This window comes from Salvelinus fontinalis, chromosome 36 (genome assembly GCF_029448725.1).
Source record: "Salvelinus fontinalis isolate EN_2023a chromosome 36, ASM2944872v1, whole genome shotgun sequence".
NCBI classification, from domain to species: domain Eukaryota; kingdom Metazoa; phylum Chordata; class Actinopteri; order Salmoniformes; family Salmonidae; genus Salvelinus; species Salvelinus fontinalis.
Window position 1 is genome coordinate 15,404,335 of NC_074700.1, and position 27,413 is coordinate 15,431,747.

Genomic DNA, 27,413 nt, shown 5'->3' on the forward strand with positions numbered 1-27,413 from the left:
CAGTGTCTAGTTCTTTATTTTGTTGTGTGTGCGTGTCTCTCTCTCTCAATTTTTCACTTCAATTTGCTTTATTGGCATGACTTAACAATGTACATATTGCCAAAGCTTACTTTATACATATAAAATATTAACATAATTCATAATAATAATCAATATTGTCAACAGGACAACAGTAACAAAAATAACAAATAGTAAAAATAACCATACATTTAACAATAACAATAAGCATAGAGGACATGTGCAGGTTAGTTGGTCTGTCAGACACTGTCCCTCATTTTATGGCAGGCAGCAATGTAGTGCGCTGCCAACCCACAGCTCTCTGCGTCCTCCCCAAACAGCACGGGTACCCTATCCTCATCAGAGAGTTCTTTGAAACCTCGAATAAGAGTTTCAAATTTGGGGAAATTACACTCTAATTGATTTATATTTTTTAAATTTGATCAGGAAATGCAGCTCTGTCTCGGGTTCTGCTGAGGTGCAGTGGTTGCACAGCCTTTCCTCTATAGGGAGGCAGGTTTTCCTGTGTCTACCCTTCTCAATGACAAGGCTGTGCTCACTGAGCCTGTACTTTGTCAAGGTTTTTCTAAGGTTTTGATCAGTAACCATGGTCAAATAGTTAGCCATGGTGTACTGTTGATTTTGGGCCAGATAGCACTGCATTTTTCTTTGTGCTTGTGTTTCTCAATAAGTACTGTAGTTTTGTTTTGACTGTGTTGTAATTTGGTTTATTCTGATTGATTGGACGTTCTGTTCCTGAGGCTTCAGTGTGTTAGTAGAACAGGTTTGTGAACTCAGCCCCAGGACCAGCTGGATGAGGGGACTCTTTTCTTTGCTCAGCTCTTGGATTTGCAGGGCTTGGTAATGATATGAGAGGGGATCACTGTATTTTAGATGTTTCCAAAACTGAATTGCTATTTTTTTAGTTTATATTAATTGTAAAGGCAGTCATTGTTGTTCTCCTCCTCAAACGAGGAGGAGCATGGATAGGACCAAGATGCGGATTGAGGGAAATAAGCCATCTTTTAATGAACACAGCAAACAAGACACTACAAAACTACAAAACAACAAACGTGACTAACCTTCAACTGTCCATGTGTGGACACAGGAACAAACACCCACAAAAGCCTACTGCCTATGGCTACCTTAAATCTGGCTCCCAATCAGAGACAAATGAATGACAGCTGTCTCTGATTGAGACCCAATCTAGGCAGCCATAGACATAACTAGACAACCTAACAAACACTATCCCATACACATACAACACCCATGGACTAACCAAACACACACAACATACAATGCCCACCCCAACTCACGCCCTGACCAACTAAACATAATCAAAATAACATAAAAATAGGTCAGGAACGTTACAGAACCCCCCCCCTCAAGGTGCGAACGCCGGGCGCACCAGCACAAAGTCCAGGGGAGGGTCTGGGTGGGCAGTTGACCACGGTGGTGGCTCAGGCTGAGGGCGAGGTCCCCACCCCACCATAATCAATCCCCGCTTCTTTATCCCCCTCCCAATGACCACCCTCCCACTAACACCACCTAAATGAGCGACCAGCACCGGGACAAGGGGCAGCACCGGGACAAGGGGCAGCACCGGGACAAGGGGCAGCACCGGGACAAGGGGCAGCACCGGGACAAGGGGCAGCACCGGGACAAGGGGCAGCACCGGGACAAGGGGCAGCACCGGGACAAGGGGCAGCACCGGGACAAGGGGCAGCACCGGGATAAGGGGCGGCAGGTCCTGGCTGAGGGACTCCGGCAGGTCCTGGCTGAGGGACTCCGGCAGGTCCTGGCTGAGGGACTCCGGCAGGTCCTGGCTGAGGGACTCCGGCAGGTCCTGGCTGAGGGACTCCGGCAGGTCCTGGCTGAGGGACTCCGGCAGGTCCTGGCTGAGGGACTCCGGCAGGTCCTGGCTGAGGGACTCCGGCAGGTCCTGGCTGAGGGACTCCGGCAGGTCCTGGCTGAGGGACTCCGGCAGGTCCTGGCTGAGGGACTCCGGCAGGTCCTGGCTGAGGGACTCCGGCAGGTCCTGGCTGAGGGACTCCGGCAGGTCCTGGCTGAGGGACTCCGGCAGGTCCTGGCTAAGGGACTCCGGCAGGTCCGGGCTGAGTGGCAGCTCCGGACTGTAGGGCAGCTCCGGACTGTAGGGCAGCTCCGGACTGTAGGGCAGCTCCGGACTGTAGGGCAGCTCCGGACTGTCGGGCGTCTCTGGCAGCTCCTGACTGTCGGGCGTCTCTGGCAGCTCCTGACTGGCGGGCGTCTCTGGCAGCTCCTGACTGGCGGGCGTCTCTGGCAGCTCCTGACTGGCGGGCGTCTCTGGCAGCTCCTGACTGGCGGGCGTCTCTGGCAGCTCCTGACTGGCGGGCGTCTCTGGCAGCTCCTGACTGGCGGGCGTCTCTGGCAGCTCCTGACTGGCGGGCGTCTCTGGCAGCTCCTGACTGGCGGGCGTCTCTGGCAGCTCCTGACTGGCGGGCGTCTCTGGCAGCTCCTGACTGGCGGGCGTCTCTGGCAGCTCCTGACTGGCGGGCGTCTCTGGCAGCTCCTGACTGGCGGGCGTCTCTGGCAGCTCCTGACTGGCGGGCGTCTCTGGCAGCTCCTGACTGGCGGGCGTCTCTGGCAGCTCCTGACTGGCGGGCGTCTCTGGCAGCTCCTGACTGACGGACGGCTCTACTGGCTCGGGACAGACGGGCGGCTCTAATGGCTCGTGGCAGACGGATGACTCAGACGGCGCTGGGCAGACAGATGGCTCAGACGGCGCTGGGCAGACAGATGGCTCAGACGGCGCTGGGCAGACAGATGGCTCAGACGGCGCTGGGCAGACAGATGGCTCAGACGGCGCTGGGCAGACAGATGGCTCAGACGGCGCTGGGCAGACAGATGGCTCAGACGGCGCTGGGCAGACAGATGGCTCAGACGGCGCTGGGCAGACAGATGGCTCAGACGGCGCTGGGCAGACAGATGGCTCAGACGGAGCTGGGCAGACAGATGGCTCAGACGGAGCTGGGCAGACGGGCCGTTCAGGCACCGCTGGGCAGACGGCAGACTCTGGCCGGCTGAGACGCACTATAGGCCTGGTGCGTGGTACCGGAACTGGAGGTACCGGGCTGAGGGCACGCACCTCAGGGCGAGTGCGGGGAGAAGGAACAGTGCGTCCAGGGCTCTGGAGACGCACAGGAGGCTTGGTGCGTGGTGCCGGAACTGGAGGCACTGGGCTGGAGACACGCACCATAGGGAGAGTACGTGGAGGAGGAACAGGGCTCTGGAGATGCACTGGAAGCCTGGTGCGTGGTGTAGGCACTGGTGGTACTGAGCTGGGGTGGGAAGGTGGCGCCGGATATACCGGACCGTGAAGGAGGACACGTGCTCTTGAGCACCGAGCCTCCCCAACCCTACCAGGTTGAATGGTCCCCGTAGCCCTGCCAGTGCGGCGAGGTGGAATAGCCCGCACTGGGCTATGCAGGCGAACCGGGGACACCACCTGTAAGGCTGGTGCCATGTACGCCGGCCCGAGGAGACGTACTGGAGGCCAGATACGTTGGGCCGGCTTCATGGCATCCGGCTCGATGCCCAACCTAGCCCTCCCAGTGCGGCAAGGTGGAATAGCCCGCACTGGGCTAAGCACGCGTACTGGGGACACCGTGCGCTTTACCGCATAACACGGTGTCTGACCAGTACGACGCCCTCTCACTCCACGGCAAGCCCGGGGAGTTGGCTCAGGTATCCTACCCGGCTTCGCCACACTCCCCTTTAGCCCCCCCCCCCCAAGAAATTTTTGGGTGAGCCTCTCGGGCTTCCAGCCTCTCATACGTGCTGCCTCCTCAATCCACCGCTCCTGGGCTGTGGCTGCCTCCTTCTCCTCCCGAGAGCGGCGATTCTCTCCAACCTTAGCCCAGGGTCCTTCTCCATTGAAAATTTGCTCCCAACTCCATTCCTCCTGTGTCCAGTGCCTTAGTTCCTTTTCTCTCTCCTCAATCCGCTTGGTCCTGTTGTGGTGGGTATTTCTGTAAAGGCTGTTTCTGTTGTTCTCCTCCTCAAACGAGGAGGAGCATGGATAGGACCAAGATGCGGATTGAGGGAAATAAGCCATCTTTTAATGAACACAGCAAACAAGACACTACAAAACTACAAAACAACAAACGTGACTAACCTTCAACTGTCCATGTGTGGACACAGGAACAAACACCCACAAAAGCCTACTGCCTATGGCTACCTTAAATCTGGCTCCCAATCAGAGACAAATGAATGACAGCTGTCTCTGATTGAGACCCAATCTAGGCAGCCATAGACATAACTAGACAACCTAACAAACACTATCCCATACACATACAACACCCATGGACTAACCAAACACACACAACATACAATGCCCACCCCAACTCACGCCCTGACCAACTAAACATAATCAAAATAACATAAAAATAGGTCAGGAACGTTACATTAATACTAATTGATTTACTAATTCTGCCCTGCACGAATTGTTTGTAGTTTTCCTCTGGAGATGTAGGATAATCTTAGAGAACTCTACATGCAGGGTTTCAATGGGGTGTTTGTCCCATTGGGTGAAATCTTGTTTTGCAAGTGGACCCCACACCTCGCTGCCATAAAGTGCAATTGGTTCAATGACACATTCAATAAGTTTTAGCCAAATTTGAATAGATATTTCAATTCGATTTTTTTTTAAATGGCGTAGAATGTCCTGCGTGCTTTCTCTCTCAGTTCATTGACTGCATCATTAAGGTGTCCAGTTGAGCTTGTTTTTAAACGTAATTCATTGTAGTGTGTGCAGTATTCTATATATTTTGTACCAACTGAGAACTTTGGTTTAACTCCCTGAGATCTGGTTCTTCTCTAGAAAATCATACATTTTTATATTTTGGGGGTTTACTGCCAGGGTCCAGGTCTGGCAGTACTGCTCTAACATGTCCAGGCTCTGCTGTAGGCCATGTGCTGTGGGTGACTGTAACGAACGTCGTCGGGAGAAGGAGAAGACCAAGGTGCAGCGTGGTAAGTATTCATAATACTTTTAATAAATACAAATACTTGAACAAAAAAACAAAAAAACGACAAACGGACAGTTCTGCAAGGTGCAATACACAAAACAGAAAACAACTACCCACAAAAACAGGTGGGAACAGGCTACCTAAGTATGGTTCTCAATCAGAGACAATGATTGACAGCTGCCTCTGATTGGGAACCATACCAGGCCAAACACATAGAAATACAACACACAGAACAAAACAGAATTCCCACCCCAACTCACGCCCTGACCAACCAAAATAGAGACATAAAAAGGATCTCTAAGGTCAGGGCGTGACAGTGACAGCAGGTACAGGTCATCTGTGAAGAGCAGGCATTAAACCTCTAAATTGTGGAGACACTATTTTTCTAGAATAGTGGCCAATTCGTTTATGTAAATATTGAAGAGTGTAGGGCTCAGATTGCAAACCTGGCGAAGGCCCCACTCCTGGTTAAAGAATTAAAGTTATTTTCTTGCCTTTTCTTCTCTCTCTCTCTGTGTGTGAAATGTTTCATTTGTTTCACTAAACGTTTTGTAATATATAACTTGTAACAAACCATTTGGATCATCAAATATTTACCCAAGTAATTCCTTCCTTCTGGCTATCAGTCAATTATGAGTAGACTATTTAAAACTTCCCTTGTGACAACTTTAAATAGGTAATGACATCATTTAACCACCAGGCGGCGTATGTTGCATAGTTTTCAAACCTTGTCCGTTTATTTTTTATTGTATTTAAACTTTATTTAAATAGGGAAGTCAATTAAGAATAAATTATTATTTACAATGACGGCCTACCAAAAGGCAAAAGACCTCCTGCTGGGACGGAGGCTGGGATTAAAAATAAAAATATATATAACATATAAATATAGGACAAAACACACATCACGACAAGAGAGACATAAGACAACAACATAGCAAGGCAGCAACACATGACAATACAGCATGGTAGCAACACAACATGACAACAACATGGTAGCAAGACAACATGGTAGCAGCACAAAACATGGTACAAACATTATTGGGCAAAGACAACAGCACAAAGGGCAAGAAGGCAGAGACATTGCATAATTCTACATCTACAATGTAATAATGAAAATAAAGATGAATCGCTAGGCTGCTAGTTATAATTATTAACTATGTGTAATTAAAATAATACAATAAACAATCTTCATAAATAATACATTCACATGACTTTGACTGAATCATGTAACTATGCCAATAAACCGAATGTAAAATGTTCCCATTACAGTTCAATCGATCGCACCAACAGCTGTAAAAAGATTGAACTGAAAAGTTCAATCAAGCCAAAGGTGCTCCGAGTTTCCATCATCGGGATGCAACTTCATCAGGGTTGCATTTTTTGTTGAGTCTTGAGTGTTGCATTTCTCTGGCAGCACATGATGTCATCTTCAAAATAACTTTGCAAATTTCACAATATTGGCTGAAGAACACATAGACAGTCTTCTAAGAACCAAACGGGAATTAATTCGATTCCAGTTCCAAACGCACCCAAACGCAATGCTCTCTCTCTCTCTCTGTCTCTCTCTCTTTCTCTTTCACTGTATACTCTGACTCTCTCTCCCTCTTAAGTTATCTCACATACTATGGACAAGTGTTGACTGACAGCTTTTCATAGTAGCTCTACGCCTAAGCGAGGGGACAGGAGCGGGGAGGACAGCAGTTACAGCGAAGTAGTCCGTACACTGCTGCAGCTACATGGATTAAAGCACTCTGCCTACTAGCTAAATAATAGCGATGTGCATTCCGGGTCTTTTCCGTGAGCCGCATCATTTGGCTCCGTTCAGCTAAAAGAGCCGCATCATTTGCCTCCCAAACGGCCCTTCATTGAAAATGCTGGAAAATCATCCGAGAACCATGAAAAAATTAACAAATCTCTAATGTAAAGACAAAAGAGTAAGTTTCCATTACCCCATGTGAGATCGTGATATGCAAGTTCAACTACATTTTTACCTAGCCAAATTGTTAGATCGCCTGCGAAACGTTTTTTTTATGCACTTCAACAATTCGAGTGGGCCAGAATGACTTGCTCTCCCCACTATTTATTGTTTCTGCATTCTGAATCATCCATCTTCAGATAATGATTGTGTAACTTAGTTGCAGATACTCGTTTGAAACTCAAAAAGCAGTAGTAATAGTAGTAGTATGCAAATCAGGGAGCCAAATGAACGGCTCTTTCACGAGATGCGATTTGGTTCCCAACGTTTGCCAAAAAGAGCCGTTCATTCGCGAACGACTCATCACTACTACATAGTAGTAGCAGGCGCTTTCGCGCAGTTGCCGAATGTGCTCGTCTGTGTGTTCGTGCAGAAAACTAAAGGAGAGACTGCTGAGTTGAACAAGGTAGTTATTGCAACAAGAAAGGAAGGGAATATTTAGCTAATCTTTTAAAATACTAAACTGGACCAGAGGACCTCTCTCCCTTGCATACATGTGTTAAAGGGAGGGAGGGGAACCGCACAGAATTATGTATAAATTACCCTCTACAGTTAACTTGGGAGAGTATTTTTGCTGAGTTGAAAATATTAAGTTTAGGTTCTAGAAAAACAAGATAAGTCGAGCGCAATGGAGAGCCAACCACCGGATCCGCAAATCTACGAGGACGTTCGAAAGAGCGGCTATCTCCGCAAGCAGAAATCCATGCACCGGCGATACTTCGTCCTCCGGACGGCCTCGGAGAGGGGCCCGGCCCGGCTCGAATACTACGAGAGCGAGAAGAAATTCAGAGGAAAGACACCCGTCCCCAAGAAAGCCCTGGTGCTGGAGACGTGTTTCAACATCAATAAGCGGGCTGATGCGAAGAACAAACACATGATAGTGCTGTACACTCGGGCGGAGAGCTTTGCAATCGCGGCAGAAAACGAGGCGGACCAGGACGACTGGTATCAGGCCATGGTGGAGCTGCAATGCAAAAGTAAGTAAGCAAAACTACAACGAGCTCTGACTGCAACCCGATCTCTATATGGCTGCCTATCGTTATAACGAAGTGGCCATAGTATTACATCTGAACGTGGCGATGTAGCCCACTGCAGCAATTTGCTCAAATGCAGCTTATAAAAACGACACGTGCTCGTTTAATATACCACGACTGTCATTGTTATTAGGCTATTTGTTATTAGATTATTGTTATTAGTCATTTAAATGTTTAAAAAAATATGATTATTGTTATTAGGCTATTTTTAGGACATCCAGAAATGTGCATAACGGGAGTAACTTAACATTGCTCGTCAGCAGTGAGGAACGTCCCACTGCTCACTACCAGCGATGTTTTAAAAATGTCGGCACACGATTTTAGCGTAATAGTTTGAGGCATGCTCTTTGCATTTGAAAGAAAAGTGATGTCAAAATATATCCATATTACAGTGTGTGGTAGGTTACTGTACTGTTTTGCTGCCTATGGACCATCATTTAAATATTATGTAAAATTACAGTGCATACTTCTTTGCATAATAATTATATTTAGACATGGTCCCCCAGAAACTGCAAATCTTATGTTCCAAGTTGCCGTGTGTGCTTATCCTTGCCAACACCCAGAGAACGTTAAACGTTATCATACTTTTTCCCCACACCCATATAGATAGTGTACTTGCTCCAAAAGTTCACATATGGACCAAATGCTTGTGGTTTGTACAGGGTTTAGAGAAGGGAAAAACAAGTAGTTCCATTAAAACGTTGCCTGTAACAAGAGTAGGCTATATTGGAGACAACGTTCAACAGCCAACCTTCCTCCTGCTTCTTCCATTCCCAAGTCAACCCTGGCCATTGCGCAAACGCATCCAGATTTTTGTTATGAGTCTGATTCTCTGTTTACTTAGTATGTACGAAAAAAGTATGAACAAAGTATGAACACTCCCTACAGTAAGTCGCCAGAGCGTCTGTTAAATTACTAAAATGTAATTATAAACTGGGTGATTCGAGCCCTGAATGCTGATTGGCTGACAGCCGTGGTGTATCAGACGTGTATGACAAAATATGTATTTTTACTGCTCTAGTTACACTTGTAACCAGTTTATAATAGCAATAAGGCACCAATGGGGTTTGTGGTATATGGCCAATATACCACGGCTAAGGGTTGTATCCAGGCACTCCACGTTGCGTCGTACATCAGAACAGCCCTTATGTGGTATATTGGCCACATACCATACACCATCGTTCCTTATTGCTTAAATGTATGTTTTTGTTTTCTGTTGACATGACAATATTTGCCAAGACAAGACATCACAGTAGAGGATACACACAAAACCAACAGCATGAACAAGTTTATACAAGATCCATATTGTTGGATACCTGTGTACTGTGCACAAGTATCAATAGGCATACTCATCTTCTATTCAGAGTTTCTTTGTATTATTTATTCATATTTGCAATTATGCACATACAGTAACAAAAAGCATCGATTTTCAATTCATACACGCTTTCAAATCCCTCCTGATATCAGCAGTTGAGCAAACCTTTTGTGCAAACAAAACTATCAAGCCAGGGGCTGGCTGTGGCTGCAATCACCAGTTTTTTCTGCAGCCTCATCATGGGAAAGAAAGCTCATAGACCAGTGACTGGTGTGGGGAGGACACATGATGCAATCTTGACAAACGAAGGTTTGGGTTCAAGGTACTTACAGCTGACCTGCTAGCCTATGTTATGTAAAAGAGATGATTACAATGAGGGGGAAAAGTAGGCGCCGCCGCAACAAATAAGAGAGAAAAGCAGAAGCCTCTTACTGTGTTGAACATGTCCTGAACATTCTCCACAGGTAACAATGATCAAGAGGTTGACATAGAATTGGACCTCTTTTGACTTGGTTAACCTGTGCCTTAAAGTAACGGTCCAGTGTTTCTATGAAATATGGCCTATAATTACTTACAATATGAGTGAAATAGTTTCCCTTCCAAAGTAATTGTCATTAAGTATGTTAAAAAGCAGCTTTTCTGTGTTGGAAGGGTGTGTGGATATCCCAACAACAGAATGGTGTGGGCATATACCAGTCATTAAAATGATTCATGCGAGTAGACCGTTGATTGGCCAGCTCATCCTACTCTAGAATGGTGATTGGCCAGCTCATCTCCCCTCAGGAGTATGATATCCTACTCGATTAGAAAATAGCGAGCATTTTTTAAACGGTCTGTTGGAGATACAAGTTTGAGGTGGGGTTTTTGAAGTATTTTCTTCCCTCAAATGTATTCTTTGGCCACAGATAGTAGCGTAGGACAACATTATTGAGATATAAGTCAACAACATTATTTAGATATAAGTCAACAACATTATTTGGATATGAGTTAAAAGAATATGAACTTTTAAAATTAGATTTTCACTGTACAGTTACTTTAACTAATGTCTTTGGCCTATGACATGTGCAAAGGGGTCCAGGCCGTCTCGGGCTTTAGTTGGCCCTATGTACAGATCTAGGATCAGTTTTCCCTATTCCAGTCCTAACTGTAACCAATTGGGCACAAAAAACAGCAACAATATGTTATGCATGTGTTTACATTTACATTTGAGTAATTTAGCAGACGCTCTTATCCAGAGCAATTAGGGTTACGTGCCTTGCTCAAGGGCACACCGGCAGATTTTTTCACCTAGTCGGCTCAGGGATTCGAACCAGCAACCTTTCAGTTACTGGCCAACACTCTTAAACGCTAGGCTATCTGCCGTGCATATGTTATATGCAATAGGTTACATACAGTGCCTTCAGAATGTATTCATCCCCTGGACTTTTTCCACATTTTGTTGTGTTAGACCCTGAATTTTAAATGGACTACATTTAGATTGTTCTTCACTGGCCTACACACAACACCCCGTAATGTTAAAGTGGAATTATGAGTTTAGAATGTTTTACAAATTCATAAAAAAGGAAAAGCTGAAATGTCTTCAGTCAATAAGTATTCAATCCCTTTGTTATGGCAAGCATAAATATGTTCAGGAGTAAAAATGTGCTGAACAAGTCACATAATAAGTTGCATGTACTCACTCTGTGTACAATAATAGTTTAACATGGAAAAACTACCTCATCTCTGTGCCCCACATATAGTGCATTCAGAAAGTATTCAGACCCCTTGACTTTTTCCACATTTTGTTACATTACAGCCTTATTCTAAAATGGATTAAATCGTTTTTCCCCCTCATCAATCTACACACAATACCCTATAATGATAAAGCAAAAACAGGTTTAAAACGGAAATATCACATTTACATAAGTATTCAGACCCTTTACTCAGTACTTTGTTGAAGCACCTTTGGCAGTGATTACAGCCTTGAGTCTTCTTGGGTATGACGTTACACGCTTGGCACACCTGTATTTGGGGAGTTTCACCCATTCTTCTCTGCAGATCCTTTCAAGCTCTCAAGTTGGATGGGGAGTGTCGCAGCACCGCTATTTTTAGGCCTCTCCAGAGATGTTCAAACGGGGCTCTGGCTGGGCCACTCAAGGACATTCAGAGGCTTGTCCCGAAGCCATTCCTGCGTTGTCTTGGCTGTGTGCTTAGAGTCGTTGTCTTGTTGGAAGGTGAACATTCACCCCAGTTTGTGGTCCTGAGTGCTCTGGAGCAGGTTTTCATTAAGGATCTCTCTGTACTTTACTCCGTTCATCTTTCTCTCGATTCTGACTAGTCTCCCAGTCCCTGCCGCTGATAAACATCCCCACAGCATGATGCTGCCACCACCATGCTTCACCTTAGGGATGGTGCCAGATTTCCTCCAGACGTGACGCTTGGCATTCGGGCCAAAGTCTTCAATCTTGGTTTCATCAGACCAGAGAATCTTGTTTCTCATGGTCTGCGAGTCTTTTAGGTGCCTTTTGGTGAACTCCAAGCAGACTATCATGTGCCTTTTACTGAGGACTGGCTTCTGTTTGTACACTCTACCATAAAGACCTGATTGGTGGAGTGCTGCAGAGATGGTTCTCCTTCTGGAAGGTTCTTCCATCTCCACAGAGGAACTCTGGAGCTCTGTCAGGGTGACCATTGGGTTCTTGGTCACCTCCATGACCAAGGCCTTTCTCCCCGGATTGCTCAGTTTGGCCGAGTGGCCAGTTAGTTCTAGGAAGAGTCTTGGTGGTTCCAAACTTCTTCCATTTAAGAATGATGGAGGCCACTGTGTTCTTGGGGACCTTCAATGCGGCAAAACATTTTTGGAATTATTCCCCAGATCTGTGCCTCGACACAATCCTGTCTCGGAGATCTACGGACAATTAGTTTGACCTCATGGCTTGATTTTTTTCTCTGACATGCACTGTAAACTGTGTGATCTTATATAGACAGATGAATGCCTTTCCAAATCATGTCCAATCAATTGAATTTACTACAGGTGGACTCCAATCAAGTTGTAGAAACATCTCAGGGATGATCAATGGAAACAGGATGCACCGGAGCTCAAGTCCGAGTCTCATAGCAAAGGGTCTGAGTACTTACAGTTGAAGTTGGAAATTTACATACACCTTAGCCAAATACATTTAAACTCAGTTTTTCACAATTCCTGACATTTAATCCAAGTAAAAATTCCCTGTCTTAGGTCAGTTAGTGTCACCACTTTATTTTAATAATGTGAAATGTCAGAATAATAGTAGAGAGAAGGATTTATTTCAGCTTTTATTTCTTTCATCACATTCCCAGTGGGTCAGACGTTTACATACACTCAATTAGCATTTGGTAGCATTGCCTTTAAATTGTTTAACTCGGGTCAAACGTGTCGGGTAGCCTTCCACAAGCTTCCCACAATAAGTTGGGTGAATTTTGGCCCATTCCTCCTGACAGAGCTGGTGTAACTGAGTCAGGTTTGTAGGCCTCCTTGCTCGCACACGCTTTTTTAGTTCTGCCCACACATTTTCTATAGGATTGAGGTCAGGGCTTTGTGATGGCTCTGTTGTCCTTATGCCATTTTGCCACAACTTTGTTGTGGCATGCTTGGGTCATTGTCCATTTGGAAGACCAATTTGCGACCAAGCTTTAACTTCCTGACTGATGTCTTGAGATGTTGCTTCAATATATCCACATAATTTTCCTGCCTCATATTGCCATCTATTTTGTGAAGTGCACCAGTCCCTCCTGCAGCAAAGCACCCCCACAACATGATGCTGCCACCCCCGTGCTTCACGGTTGGGATGGTGTTCTTCGGCTTGCAAGCCTCCCCCTTTTTCCTCAAAACATAATGATGGTCATTATAGCCAAACAGTTCTATTTTTGTTTCATCAGACCAGAGGACATTTCTCCAAAAAGTACGATCTTTGTCCCCATGTGCAGTTGCAAACCGTAGTCTGTCTTTTTTATGTCAGTTTTGGAGCAGTGGCTTCTTCCTTGCTGAGTGGCCTTTCAGGTTATGTCGATATAGGATTCGTTTTACTGTGGATATAGATACTTTTGTATCTGTTTCCTCCAGCATCTTCACAAGGTCCTTTGCTGTTGTTCTGGGATTGATTTGCACTTTTCGCACCAAAGTGACTTGCCAAAACTATAGTTTGTTAACAAGAAATTTGTGGAGTGTTTGAAAAACGGGTTTTAATGACTCCAATCTAAGTGTATGTAAACTTCCCACTTCCACTGTATATAAATAAAGTATTTCTGTTTTTTAGGTTTAATACATTTACAAACATTTCTATAAACCTGTTTTTGCTTTGTCGTTATGGGGTATTGTGTGTAGATTGATGAGTTTAAAATAAGGCTGTAACGTAACAACATGTGGGAAAAATCAAGGGGTCTGAATACTTTCCAAATGCACTGTACAATTACCTGTAAGGTCAGTCAATCAAGCAGTGAATTTCAAACACAGATTCAATCACAAAGACCAGGGAGGTTTTCCAATGCCTCGCAAAGAAGGGCACCTATTGGTAGATGGGTAAAAAAAGCAGACACTGAATATCCCTATGATCATGATGAAGTTATTAATTACACTTTGGATGGTGTAACAATACACCCAGTCACTACAAAGATACAGGCGTCCTTCGTAACTCAGTTGCCGGAGAGGAAGGAAACCTCAGGGATTTCACCATGAGGCCAATTTTGACATAAAAACAGTTAGAGAGTTTAATGGCTGTGATAGGAGGAAACTGAGGATGGATCAACAACATTGTAGTTACTCCACAATACTAACCTAATTGACAGAGTGAAAAGGAAGCCTGTACAGAATATAAATATTCTAAAACATGCATCCTGTTTGTAACAAGGCAGTAAAGTAATACTGCAAAAAATGTGGCAAAGCAAATAACATTTTGTCCTGAATACAAAGTGTATGTTTAGGGCAAATCCAATACAACACATTACTTAGTACCACTCTCCATATTTTCAAGCATAGTGGTGGCTGCATAATGTTATGGGTGTGCTTGTAATCGTTAAGTACTGGGAAGATTTTTCTGGATAAAAAAAAACACGGAATGGAGCTAAGCACAGGCAAAATGTTAGAGGAAAACCTGGTTCAGTCTGCTTTCCACCAGACACTGGGAGATTAAGTCACCTCTCAGCAGGACAATAACCTAAAACACAAGGCCAAATCTTAGCTCGAGTTGTTGACTCAAGAGGTTGAATACTTATCAAATCAAGATATATTAATGTTAGAATTTTTCTTCCACTTGACATCACAGAGTATTTTGTGTAGATCGTTGACAATTTTTTATTTATTTTTTATCCCACTTTGTAACAGAACAAAATGTGGAAAAAGTCAAGGGGTGTGAATACTTTCTGAAGGCACTGTAGACCTCACTGATCCTGGATCTATGTAAACAGTTTCTCCCCCACACACAGCACTACGCATGGAAGAGACAGAAGGAAACTGCAACAGCGGAGCACCCTCAGAGACCCCAGAGTGGGTATGGGATGTGGTTGCCAGATTAGGGAGACCGGGAGCAGGGAGGGAGAAGAGAGGGAGGACAGGGGGTGTTTCTCACTCTCTCTAGTTGTCAGCCAATAAACAATCGGCAGAGCAAACCAAATAAACGACCCTGTCGACTCTTCGTCTGGTCAAACATTTTGACATCTGTCTTTTGGCATATCTTGTGTCAATTGTGTCACTGAATTCTCTGTTATTGAATGACAGCTTAACTCAACATTGCTCAGAGTGCTGGCACCCTCTCCTCCTGTTTGTTTAGGGTTGTGTTATAAGCGTAAATCTATTTTCTCTGACTGGTCTAAAGTTTAGACATTTCTCAGTCAACCCCAGCGCCAGCCAGCTACATCAATCTACACCCATACGGCTCATATTGCATATAGGGCCTAGCTCATGTGGTTTCAACATTTTCCATCTCTTTCATGCAGACGTTTGACAAAATAATTTTTGAGGTGAATGAGGCCAACTTGTGTGCACACCCACTCACACACAACCCGTGGCATTCCAACCCATATAGAATAAACGGGTATGTTATACAGTGCTTAGAAGAGTCGACAACAAGCTCCTCCCATTTTAAATGATGCCATTGGGAAAATGGGCGGAGTCTCTGTGTCAGTGACCATCTAGTCTTCGGGGTTTCCGTCCAGTAAGCTGAACGTGTATGGGGGGTAACGTGAACCCCCACTTGTACAGTTGGGAGAGCAAAAGGATTCACACCCACCCAGATACCTTTTCAGTCGAGCAAATACTGTGCCGCTGCCACTTTCAAGTCATGTCAGTCTCCTTGATCCTAAAGGTGTGGAGCAGTGCTTTGTGACATGCTATGGCTTGAACTGAGGTTTTGAGCCAAAGCTGACACATTGAGAGGTAGCTACAGTATTATGTTACAGCTCTACATTATTATTGGCAGTGTATATGGGAACAGGGGCTACAAAGGAGAGAAATGCATTCTCTCTCTCTCCACACACTGTAACGATGTTCGTCTGAGGAAGAAGGAGTAGACCAAAGCGCAGCGTGGTACGTGTTCATGATGTTTTAATATAGCCTGAACACTGAGACAAAAAACAAAAGTAGAACAAAACGCAACAGTTCTGTCAGGCACTCACACAAAACAGAAAACAACTACCCACCAAACACAGGTGGAAAAAGGCTACCTAAGTATGGATCTCAATCAGAGACAACGATAGACAGCTGCCTCTGATTGAGAACCACACACGGCCAAACACAAAGAAATAGAAAGCATAGAAGAATGAACATAGAATGCAAAACATAGAATGCCCATCCCAACTCACGCCCTGACCAAACCAAAATAGAGACATAAAAAGGATCTCTAAGGTCAGGGCGTGACACACACGCACATACACACACACACACGGCATATGTTTTCCTATCCTTGTGGGGACTTAAAATGAACCCCTAACCTTAACCCCTAATCCTAATTGTAACCCTAACCCTTACCCATAAGCTTAAAATATCATTTGTCCCACGAGGGCTAATTTTCTTTGTTTAACTATCCTTGTGGGGACGTTGGGGGATTTCCTGTACCCATGGGGAGCCCCCCCCCCCCCCCCCCCACACACACAGAAAAGCCTAACAGACAGCACAGCAGTTAGTCTGTGCACCCGCTGCCCACTTTCAATAACTGCCCCAGTCTCAGACTCTCTCCGTGCTGCGTTCTGGGAAACTCACCTGGAGCAACCAGGGACTGCCTTCATGTCAATATCTCGCAGGCAATCTCCCTCCCTCCGCTAACCCGTAACTTTCACAAATACAGTCCAGCTGCCATGCAGAGACCGAGAGAGATATTGAGATCTTTATTTGTTCAGCTGGGTCCAAGGAGGCCATATGGCCAGTAAATACAGTATCAAACTGTAAGAGAAGCTTATTTACCAAACTATTTATATTCACTGGAGTGTATCAAGGCTGAAGTAGGGTATTAGAAGTATGGAGCATCATCGTTTGCCAGGCAAATAAAGTGCTCTGGCTCACAAGCCACCTCAAGAACGGTTGTTGTACCTAGTAAACAACGAAGCAGTGTAAACTGGAGATGAGAGATGAGATACATAGTACTGTTAAGCCAGGCGGCAGGCAGGGGCACTGTGCACACTCTCGCTAACACACACACACACACACACACACACACACACACACACACACACACACACACACACACACACACACACACACACACACACACACACACACACACACACACTAGGAGGTAAACCGCTCATTAAACTATAGTGTCAAACACAACCAGCAAGCCACAACCCAGAACAAAGGTCCTTCCAGGTCTGTCTCGATGATAAACAGCTACTAAGCCCTGATCTACAGTGAGTTGTCCCTTTTGGCCTCACATAAATCACAGATATATTCACTGGTGTATGATCCACTAACCCCATATTAGCTCTGATCTACAGTCAGTGTTTCCTTTTCACTTCATATAACAGACATGATGACTGTTATCTGATACTCTGACTCTATGTCAGTGCAAGCCAAGACACCACTTCACCCATGTGGATACACTTGTCTCAAGGCATGGCTGTAGTGTAGTATCTATACCCAGCCCTTGTCAGTCAGTCATCCAGGCAGGCGGTATGACCTGGATCTCACCGGTGGCCGCCTCGGCCGGGGGAGGCGATTAAACGTTGAACCCAGTTAAACTGCTGCTCATCTCCCTAATTAGACCGTAATTGTTGTCTCAGAGTCGGGCCGACTCAGCGCTGCCTGACGGGGACAACAGGACTGTGGGTGTGAACCGGAGCTAGCTTAGCCTAGAGCTATTTTGACCACTAAGACCCAGGGTCTGTGTCCCAAATGGCACCCTATTTCCTATGTAGTGCACTACTTTTGACCAGAGCCCTGGTCAAAAGTAATGCACTACATAGGAAATAGGGCACCATTTGGGATGCTGCCTGAGTAAGCACTGTGAGCTGGACCCTCCCTCCTCCTTCTCACGTTAGCCACAGCGCCACGGGGTCATTTCCTATGCAGAAAATAGTTTACACCCGTTAACACCCTGTAATTTCATTCAACATGTCGGGCTAGCCCGTGTTTTGCTGGGCAGGTAGATCCCCTGTTGCGCAATAGACCCATGTTCACTCTCAACAGTCAGCTACTGTAAAAGGTCAGCCCGAAGGCTCAGCTCGACATTTAGGCTTGAGAGTGATCAATTTAAATCACCTATATGTGCTTCATATGCATGTTATATGTGCAACAAGCGCGATTTATCCCAAGGATAGTCGGTAAGTCTCCCATAATTTGATTGACATGAAGGAAAGGCTGAGAGAGGAACACAATCGATCACGTTGATGAGTGTCCATATGGCGCGATGCAGCTGTGAGCAGAGGACGCTTATGCAGGTATAGAAACCTTTTTATGGTGATATTGATCTGCTGGTTGATAGTACAGGATATAGGCTAACCACCAGCTCACCGCACTGTGGTGCAGGACCAGGTCAATGGGTTCATCTCAGTGGTGAATGAATTTGACTTCTGCAGCTGCGCTGACATGAAGAAAACTGGACAGGTTCCAGTATATTCCATGGGTAGGCCTCCTCTGCTATATTACTTTGGCTTATCTTGTACTTTTGGCTGAGTGATGAAGAATAGGAGACGAGAATTGACAGCCTCTTCTGGTATGCACCTGGTGTGTCCTCCTCCAGCGCAGTCTTCATTCGTCAGTGGTTCTGTGACCACACAAAAGCCTTGACGTGGCGCTCTTTAATGATGGCTGCCAGGCTGACGGGGTTGTTGTGAAGACCGACCAGCACGCTAGCTAATCTTCACGTTCACTTTCATGTGGTGCTTTAGCGATGACAAATCTGGATGCCTCGCTGATAATTGTGTGCGTGTGTGTGTGTGTCTTCATAACACATACCATATGTGCGAACTGAGCCTTAGGGAGGTGGTGGTGTTGTGTACGTGTTGTGTTTCTTCCTCCGGGGGCCAGGAGAGAGGGGGATGGATAATGAGGGAGTGGGAACGAGAGAGAGTGAGGGAAGGAGAGGTGGGGGTGTAGAGGAGACAGACTGGGACACTCGGCAGTAAGGGAGATCCTTTTGGGGGGATCCACGGTTTTATTGACCCCCCCCCACACACACACACACACACACACTGGACACAGCTGTCCTGTGTCTCTCCACACTGGTAACTCAGGGTGATGGCGAGAGATGAGGGGGAGAGATAGCCGAGCAGGCGAGATGGGAAATAAAGGGACTTCAGGCCTCGGATGTCCAGCTCGTTGGCTTCTTTGGTGACGTATTTGAGAGCGTTGTGGCATGCTAGGGCACTGGGGTCAGCAGCATGAAACAAGGCCTAGTGGGAAAAGGATCTTTCCATGCCAGCTCTAGCGTTCAGTGATTTACTGAGTGCATTAGCGAAACTAAGAGAGATACCGTTTTTACGCCTAGCACTCACAGATATCGATCCCCTCCATGAATCTGATGAGATTGGAATGTAAAAATCCACAAAAAGTTGAAAGGGCGCCCCACGGTTTGGGAACCACTGCCCTACTTCATAAAATGATCATACGTACAGTAGGCTACTTCACACCAAAAAAATAGGTTCTAAATGTAACCTAAATATAATTTTTTGGTCAAATAAAAGTTGAGAAACTAAACCCTCAACTTCACTACAGTGCCTGACAAATAAAATAGACTATACATTATGCAACACTACTGAATCCTACCATACATCACACATGCAGGCTACCTGACCACTGAGGGCTACTCCAAGGCACCATGGACATACTGAGCCTACATGTCAGAGTTGAGGGCATTTCCATGGAAAAGGATCCATGAGCACCAACATGTGAAGTTTATAGGAGCGAATCAAGTTGGGGGTCAAATGAAATCTAAGCGTCTATCTCTTTTAGAAACTGGAATAAGCAAAGGCTTTGATTTCTTGTCAAACAGATGGAGAACAGGTCTTAGGAAACATCCAGCCGAAAAAGTCTTTAAAGGTATTAGAATTACATCGAAACCCAATAATGTAAAACTAAAGACTTCTGGCAACTAATATCAACACCTGTATTTAGTTTAGGAAATATATTTTTTCCTTCTGTAAGTTTAAAGGGACACTTCAGGATTTTGGAAATTCAGCCCTTTATCTGCTTCGGCAGAGCCAGATGAACTTGTGGATAAAAATCGTATGTCTCTGCGTGCAGTTTGATGGAAGTCGCTAACTAGCATTAGCGCATTTGCTAACTAGTGTTAGCACAAAGACTGGAAGTCTATGGTAACTGCTAGCATACTAGTAGATACCATAGCCTTCCAGACAATGGCCTAACACTAGGTAAGTGCATTGGCTCGCGAAATTATCTCTTAACTTCCTTCATACTGGATTCATTGCCAAAATCCCGAAGTATACCTTTATGAAACATTGCCTTGTGCCATGAAATTCAGTAACCAAAAACCCCACAGATCATTAAATATTTTCAAATGTCGTTCCCTCTTGAGGAGGGAGGATAATGAAAGTTCACAGAAGTAATAAGTAAAGGTAGACCTATCAATTAGTTATAGTGTTTTTATGTTAATTAACTATTAAGTGAAAAGTGAAATTCTGTTACCTATTATTCCCGAAATTCTATTAATTATTTGGTAACGGAATTTCTGCAATTTAATTGGCTACGAGGAGAAATTGTAGTAGTCACAAACCACAGTTGGGTCACCTGCTACAGTCCTTCCTTCCACTGGCATACTGTTATGTTCAGCTCATTACAGTTTTCTTTCTCTTTCTGTGGTCATTCCGCCCTGGCCTTGATTTCAATGTCCACAAATGTCGTTTTTTGGTCCAGTCCCGACAAGCCTTGATTTCAACATCTACAGACCTTTGGACCGGCTTTCATTTGGACCAAACATAGACAACCTTAACTGGTTCAGATTTGGTCCGGACTGGATTTGGTCCGGACTGGACCAAATTTTAACCAATCATGGATGTCTATGTTTCACAAGTTTGTACAGCACAGTACAGTACATTACAGTAAAGTAGAGCACAGTACAGAAAAGTAGAGTAGATTATAGCTCAGTACAGTAAAGAAAAGTAGAGTTTAGGTCAGTACAGTACTAAAGTAGAACAAAGTGGAATAGAGTTCACTACAGTACACAGTAGACCACACGAGTTGAGTCAACTATAATGTACTGTACTGAACTGTACTGAACTATACTGAACTATACTGTACTATACTCTACTTGACTATACTGTACTGAACTATACTGTACTGATCTGTACTGCACTGAACTATACTCTACCTGACTATACTGAACTATACTCTACCTGACTATACTATACTGAACTATACTCTACCTGACTATACTATACTGAACTATACTCTACCTGACTATACTATACTGAACTATACTCTACCTGACTATACTATACAGAACTATACTCTACCTGACTATACTGTACAGAACTATACTCTACCTGACTATACTGTACAGAACTATACTCTACCTGACTATACTGTACAGAACTATACTCTACTTGACTATACTGTACAGAACTATACTGTACTGAACTATACTCTACTTGACTATACTATACTGAACTGAACTGAACTATACTCTACTTGACTATACTATACTGAACTGTACTGAACTATACTCTGCTTGAATATACTGTACTGAACTATACTCTGCTTGAATATACTGTACTGAACTATACTCTACCTGACTATACTATACTGAACTGTACTGAACTATACTCTGCTTGAATATACTGTACTGAACTATACTCTACCTGACTATACTATACTGAACTATACTCTACTTGAATATACTGTACTGAACTATACTGTACTGATCTGTACTGTACTGCACTGAACTGAACTATACTCTACTTGACTATACTATACTGAACTGTACTGAACTATACTCTGCTTGAATATACTGTACTGAACTATACGGTACTGAACTCTAATGTGCTTTACTTTGATGTCCAAACTTGTGAAACATAGACATCTATGATTGGTTCAGATTTGGTCCGATCCAACCAAATGTGGTCTTGTTTGGTGGCAGGGCTCATTAAAATAATAGTCAGTGTGTAGAATAATCCCCAAATATGCAAAGGATATTGCATATTTCTACCTTTGTGAAACCTATTTAGGATGCATCACCATGAAGACAATAACTGTCACGATCGTGTGGCGGATTGACGGACCAAAACGCAGCAGTTGGAAAATAAGCCATCTTCTTTTATTTTTTAAAGATGACGAAAAATAAACACGAAACACTTAATACAAACTATACAAAACAACAAACGACCGTGAAGCTAAATAACGTTGTGCACATACACACACAGGCTACAAACGTTCTACATAGACAATTACTCACAACCAATGAGAGCCTATGGCTACCCTAAATAAGGCTCCCAATCAGAGACAACCGAAATCAGCTGTCTCTAATTGGGAACTCATTCAGGTAACCATAGACTCTCCTAGATAACTAAACATACATAGACAACACTAGACACATGTACTCCACACAAACCCATTTACTATACCCAACAACCCCTTTACCATAAAAACACCCAAAACCAACAAAACACAAACATTCCCCATGTCACACCCTGACCTAACTAAAATAATAAAGAAAACAAAGAATACTAAGGCCAGGGCGTGACAATAACATTCATATCTATGAGTCTACATTTTTGTGTAGATCAGGGACGCATGCTGAAATTCCGTTACCACAGTTCTGTTACCGGTTGTAAACCCACTTCACTTACTGTAGTTCCGTAAGATTTTTTCCAATTTTCGGTGTCATGTCATGACACCCCATTCTTTCTGCAGAGATCTTTGAATCTTAATTCTGAGTCGATATTTAAGAGTTTTTGGGAAACGTGGTCACATGAGCGAGATTTTACCAAAATTCTGTCACCAAACTTTGCATCTGCACTGTTCTTCCAGTAAATGTGTTTTTGTAAAATATTCTGTGAAATTGTTAACAGTAGTCCTTGTGCATAGAGTTGTATTGTTTGTTAAACTTTGAAATCAATGTTTTTTGTTTGGCATACATTTTAATTCCGTTACATGTGGAATTACCCTTGATCTACATTGAACAGGGTCGCCTAGTCAGTGTGTGATAACAGCTACACTCCGTTCGTCGCTAATGGAAAGGGCTTGTCAATATCCCAGCAGCCAGCGAACATGCACACGCACACATAAACAGTTGCCGGAAGTATACATACACTTAGGTTGGAGTCAATGAAACTCGTTTTTCAACCAATCCACAAACTTCTTGTTAACAAACTATAGTTTTGGCAAGTCGGTTAGGACATCTACTTTGTGCGTGACACAAGTAATTCTTCCAAAAATTGTTTACAGACAGATTATTTCACTTATAATTCACTCTATCACAATTCCAGTGGGTCAGAAGTTTACATACACTAAGTTGACTGTGCCTTTAAACAGCTTGGAAAATTCCAGAAAATAATATCATAGCTTTAGAAGCTTCTGATAGGCTAATTGACATAATTTGAGTCAATTAGAGGTGTACCTGTGGATGTATTTCAAGGACTATCTTTAAACTCAGTGCCTCTTTGCTTGACATCATGGGAAAATCAAAAGAAATCAGCCAAGACCTCAGCAAAAAAATTGTGGACCTCCACAAGTCTGGTTCATCCTTGGGAGCAATTTCCAAACGCCCGAAGGTACCATGTTCATCTGTAAAAACAATAGTACGCAAGTATAAACACCATGGGACCACGCAGCCGTCATAACGTACTTTGGTACGAAAAGTGCAAATCAATCCCAGAACAACAGCAAAGGACCTTGTGAAGATGCTGGAGGAAACAGGTACAAAAGTATTTATATCCACAGTAAAACGAGTCCTATATCGACATAACCTGAAAGGCCGCTCAGCAAAGATGAAGCCACTACTCCAAAACCTCCATAAAAAATTCAGACAACGGTTTGCAACTGCACATGGGAACAAAGATCGTACTTTTTGGAGAAATGTCCTATGGTTTGATGGAACAAAAATAGAACTGTTTGGCCATAATGACCATCGTTATGTTTGGAGATAAAGGGGGAGGCTTCCAAGCCGAAGAACAACATCCCAACCGTGAAGAGCACGGGGGTGGCAGCATCATTTTGTGGGGGGGCTTTGCTGCAGGAGGGACTGGTGCACTTCACAAAATAGATGGCATCACAAGGGAGGAACATTATTTGGATATATTGAAGCAACATCTCAAGACATCAGTCAGGAAGTTAAAGCTTGGTCGCAAATGAGTCTTCCAAATGGACAATGACCCCAAGCATACTTCCAAAGTTGTGGCAAAATCGCTTAAGGACAACAAAGTCAAGGTATTGGAGTGGCCATCACAAAGCCCTGACCTCAATCCTATAGAACATTTGTGGGCAGAACTGAAAAAGCGTGTGTGAGCAAGGAGGCCTACAAACCTGACTCAGTTACACCAGCTCTGTCAGGAGGAATGGGCCAAAATTCACCCAACTTATTGTGTGAAGCTTGTGGAAGATTACCGGAAACGTTTGACCCAAGTTAAACAATTTAAAGTCAATGCTACCAAATACTAATTGAGTGTATGTAAACTTCTGACCCACTGGGAATGTGATGAAAGAAATAAAAGCTGAAATAAATCATTCTCTCTACTATTATTCTGACATTTCACAATCTTAAAATAAAGTGGTGATCCTAACTGAACTAAGGCAGGGAATGTTTTCTTGGATTAAATGTCAGGAATTGTGAAAAACTGAGTTTAAATGTATTTGGCTAAGGTGTATGTAAACTTCCGACTTCAACTGTACACACACACACACACGCGCGCGCGCGGCTAGCAGCCTCACAGGTTCAAGTGCAAAGGACAAACAGCTGTTACGACCCCCAATAAAGGCTGACCTGGATCAGGCGGAAGCAGGGGGAATACCGTAGTGCCTTGGCGCCAACAAGTCATAATCACACCTTAAATCATATAATGGCCGGTGGAGAGATGCCCAGCAAGACATATTAGTCTACAGTATATGCTTATACTCGTCTTGAGGGTGGAGAGAAGGGTGCAGTATGTTTGAATAGTGCAGTGTGCAGTGTGCAGTGTGTAGTGTGCAGTGTGTAGTGTGTAGTGTGTGTGTTCTGGACTTCTGGAGCCATAAGTGAAGCTGAACGTTGTGATAAGGTTGCAGTTAGGTTATAATACATTACCTATCTTGTATGAATAGAGTAGTGTGTCAGAGTGTGTTCAAACTGCAGTTGGTTACATCCGTTCATCACATGTTGAACTGAATGTTTCAGTAAGGTTGTCGCAAGGTTGAAGTACAGTAACGATGGGCTACATGAATAGAGTAGAAAGTGTTCTACTCATCCTGCAGTTGGCTGTAGCCACAGACTAGCCACGTGGAAAAGCCATCTGAAGCTGAATGTTGCGATAAGGTTGCCTCACAGTTGTCTTGCTAACAGGAACCGTCTACTGTTCACCCAGAGAGGTGGTCCATGTAGCCCAGGAGCACAGTGTCACTTTGACTCCGTCTTCGCCGTGCTGTAGTCTTATGAATCATCAAGACCGCTGCTTAGGGCTTCGGAAATGACCGCTGTGTGTGCGTGAGGGCTAAGCTCGTTTGCAGTGTTCTGTATCCCCCCCACCCCCGTCCGTCCGTCTGTCCCTCTGTCCTTGTGCTGGACCTGACTGCACGGTCACCCCACTGGGTGTTCATTGCGTGAGCTAAAACCCTCGCTCTTTCTCCACCGCTGGCTCTGTTAGTAACACTCTGCCAGGGAGAGGTCCCGTAGGGGATAGCCAGTCACATCTAGAATTCACACACTTCTGTACACCTCCTACTCCTGTAACGTTTGAAAGAGGTTGTTACGATGGCGGGTTGGGTAGCTTAGATGGATATTATGGCCACTTTAAGGCGACGATAAGTGCGGGCGGCTGTGTAACCATGTACGCAGAGAGTCGGGAAGCAAGTTCAGGGAGCGAATACATTTAAATAAATAAATGAGCAAAACAAGAAACGCAAACAGCGCGCCGACATGAACAACAGGAACAATGACGTCTGGGGAAGAAACCAAAGGGAGTGACATATAAACAGCACGCCGACATGAACAACAGGAACAATGACGACTGGGGAAGAAACCAAAGGGAGTGACATATAAACAGCACGCCGACATGAACAACAGGAACAATGACGACCGGGGAAGAAACCAAAGGGAGGGACATATAAACAGCACACCGACATGAACAACAGGAACAATGACGTCTGGGGAAGAAACCAAAGGGAGGGACATATAAACAGCACGCCGACATGAACAACAGGAACAATGACGACCGGGGAAGAAACCAAAGGGAGTGACATATAAACATCACACCGACATGGAACAGGAACAATGACGACCGGGGAAGAAACCAAAGGGAGTGACGTATAAACAGCACACCGACATGAACAACAGGAACAATGACGTCTGGGGAAGAAACCAAAGGGAGTGACATATAAACAGCACACCGACATGGAACAGGAACAATGACGTCTGGGGAAGAAACCAAAGGGAGTGACATATAAACATCACACCGACATGGAACAGAAACAATGACGACCGGGGAAGAAACCAAAGGGAGTGACATATAAACATCACACCGACATGGAACAGGAACAATGACGACCGGGGAAGAAACCAAAGGGAGTGACATATAAACATCACACCGACATGAACAACAGGAACAATGACGACCGGGGAAGAAACCAAAGGGAGTGACATATAAACAGCACGCCAACATGAACAACAGGAACAATGACGACCGGGGAAGAAACCAAAGGGAGTGACATATAAACAGCACGCCAACATGAACAACAGGAACAATGACGACCGGGGAAGAAACCAAAGGGAGGGACATATAAACATCACACCGACATGAACAACAGGAACAATGACGACCGGGGAAGAAACCAAAGGGAGTGACATATAAACATCACACCGACATGAACAACAGGAACAATGACGTCTGGGGAAGAAACCAAAGGGAGTGACATATAAACATCACACCGACATGAACAACAGGAACAATGACGTCTGGGGAAGAAACCAAAGGGAGTGACATATAAACATCACACCGACATGAACAACAGGAACAATGACGTCTGGGGAAGAAACCAAAGGGAGTGACATATAAACATCACACCGACATGAACAACAGGAACAATGACGTCTGGGGAAGAAACCAAAGGGAGGGACATATAAACATCACACCGACATGAACAACAGGAACAATGACGTCTGGGGAAGAAACCAAAGGGAGTGACATATAAACATCACACCGACATGAACAACAGGAACAATGACGTCTGGGGAAGAAACCAAAGGGAGTGACATATAAACATCACACCGACATGAACAACAGGAACAATGACGTCTGGGGAAGAAACCAAAGGGAGTGACATATAAACATCACACCGACATGAACAACAGGAACAATGACGTCTGGGGAAGAAACCAAAGGGAGGGACATATAAACATCACACCGACATGGAACAGGAACAATGACGACCGGGGAAGAAACCAAAGGGAGGGACGTATAAACATCACACCGACATGAACAACAGGAACAATGAC

General features: G+C 44.6%; 1 protein-coding gene across 1 annotated transcript in view; it reads left to right on the forward strand.

Annotated features, from left to right (window-relative positions):
• The first annotated feature begins 7,269 nt into the window (after positions 1-7,269).
• LOC129835267 (insulin receptor substrate 1-B-like) overlaps positions 7,270-27,413 on the forward strand; it is a 69,361-nt gene continuing 49,217 nt past the window's right edge. The window contains exon 1 of the mRNA XM_055900828.1: positions 7,270-7,958. Coding sequence (XP_055756803.1) covers positions 7,610-7,958 — 349 coding nt within the window. The 5' untranslated portion in view covers positions 7,270-7,609. The remainder of the gene's footprint in view (positions 7,959-27,413) is intronic.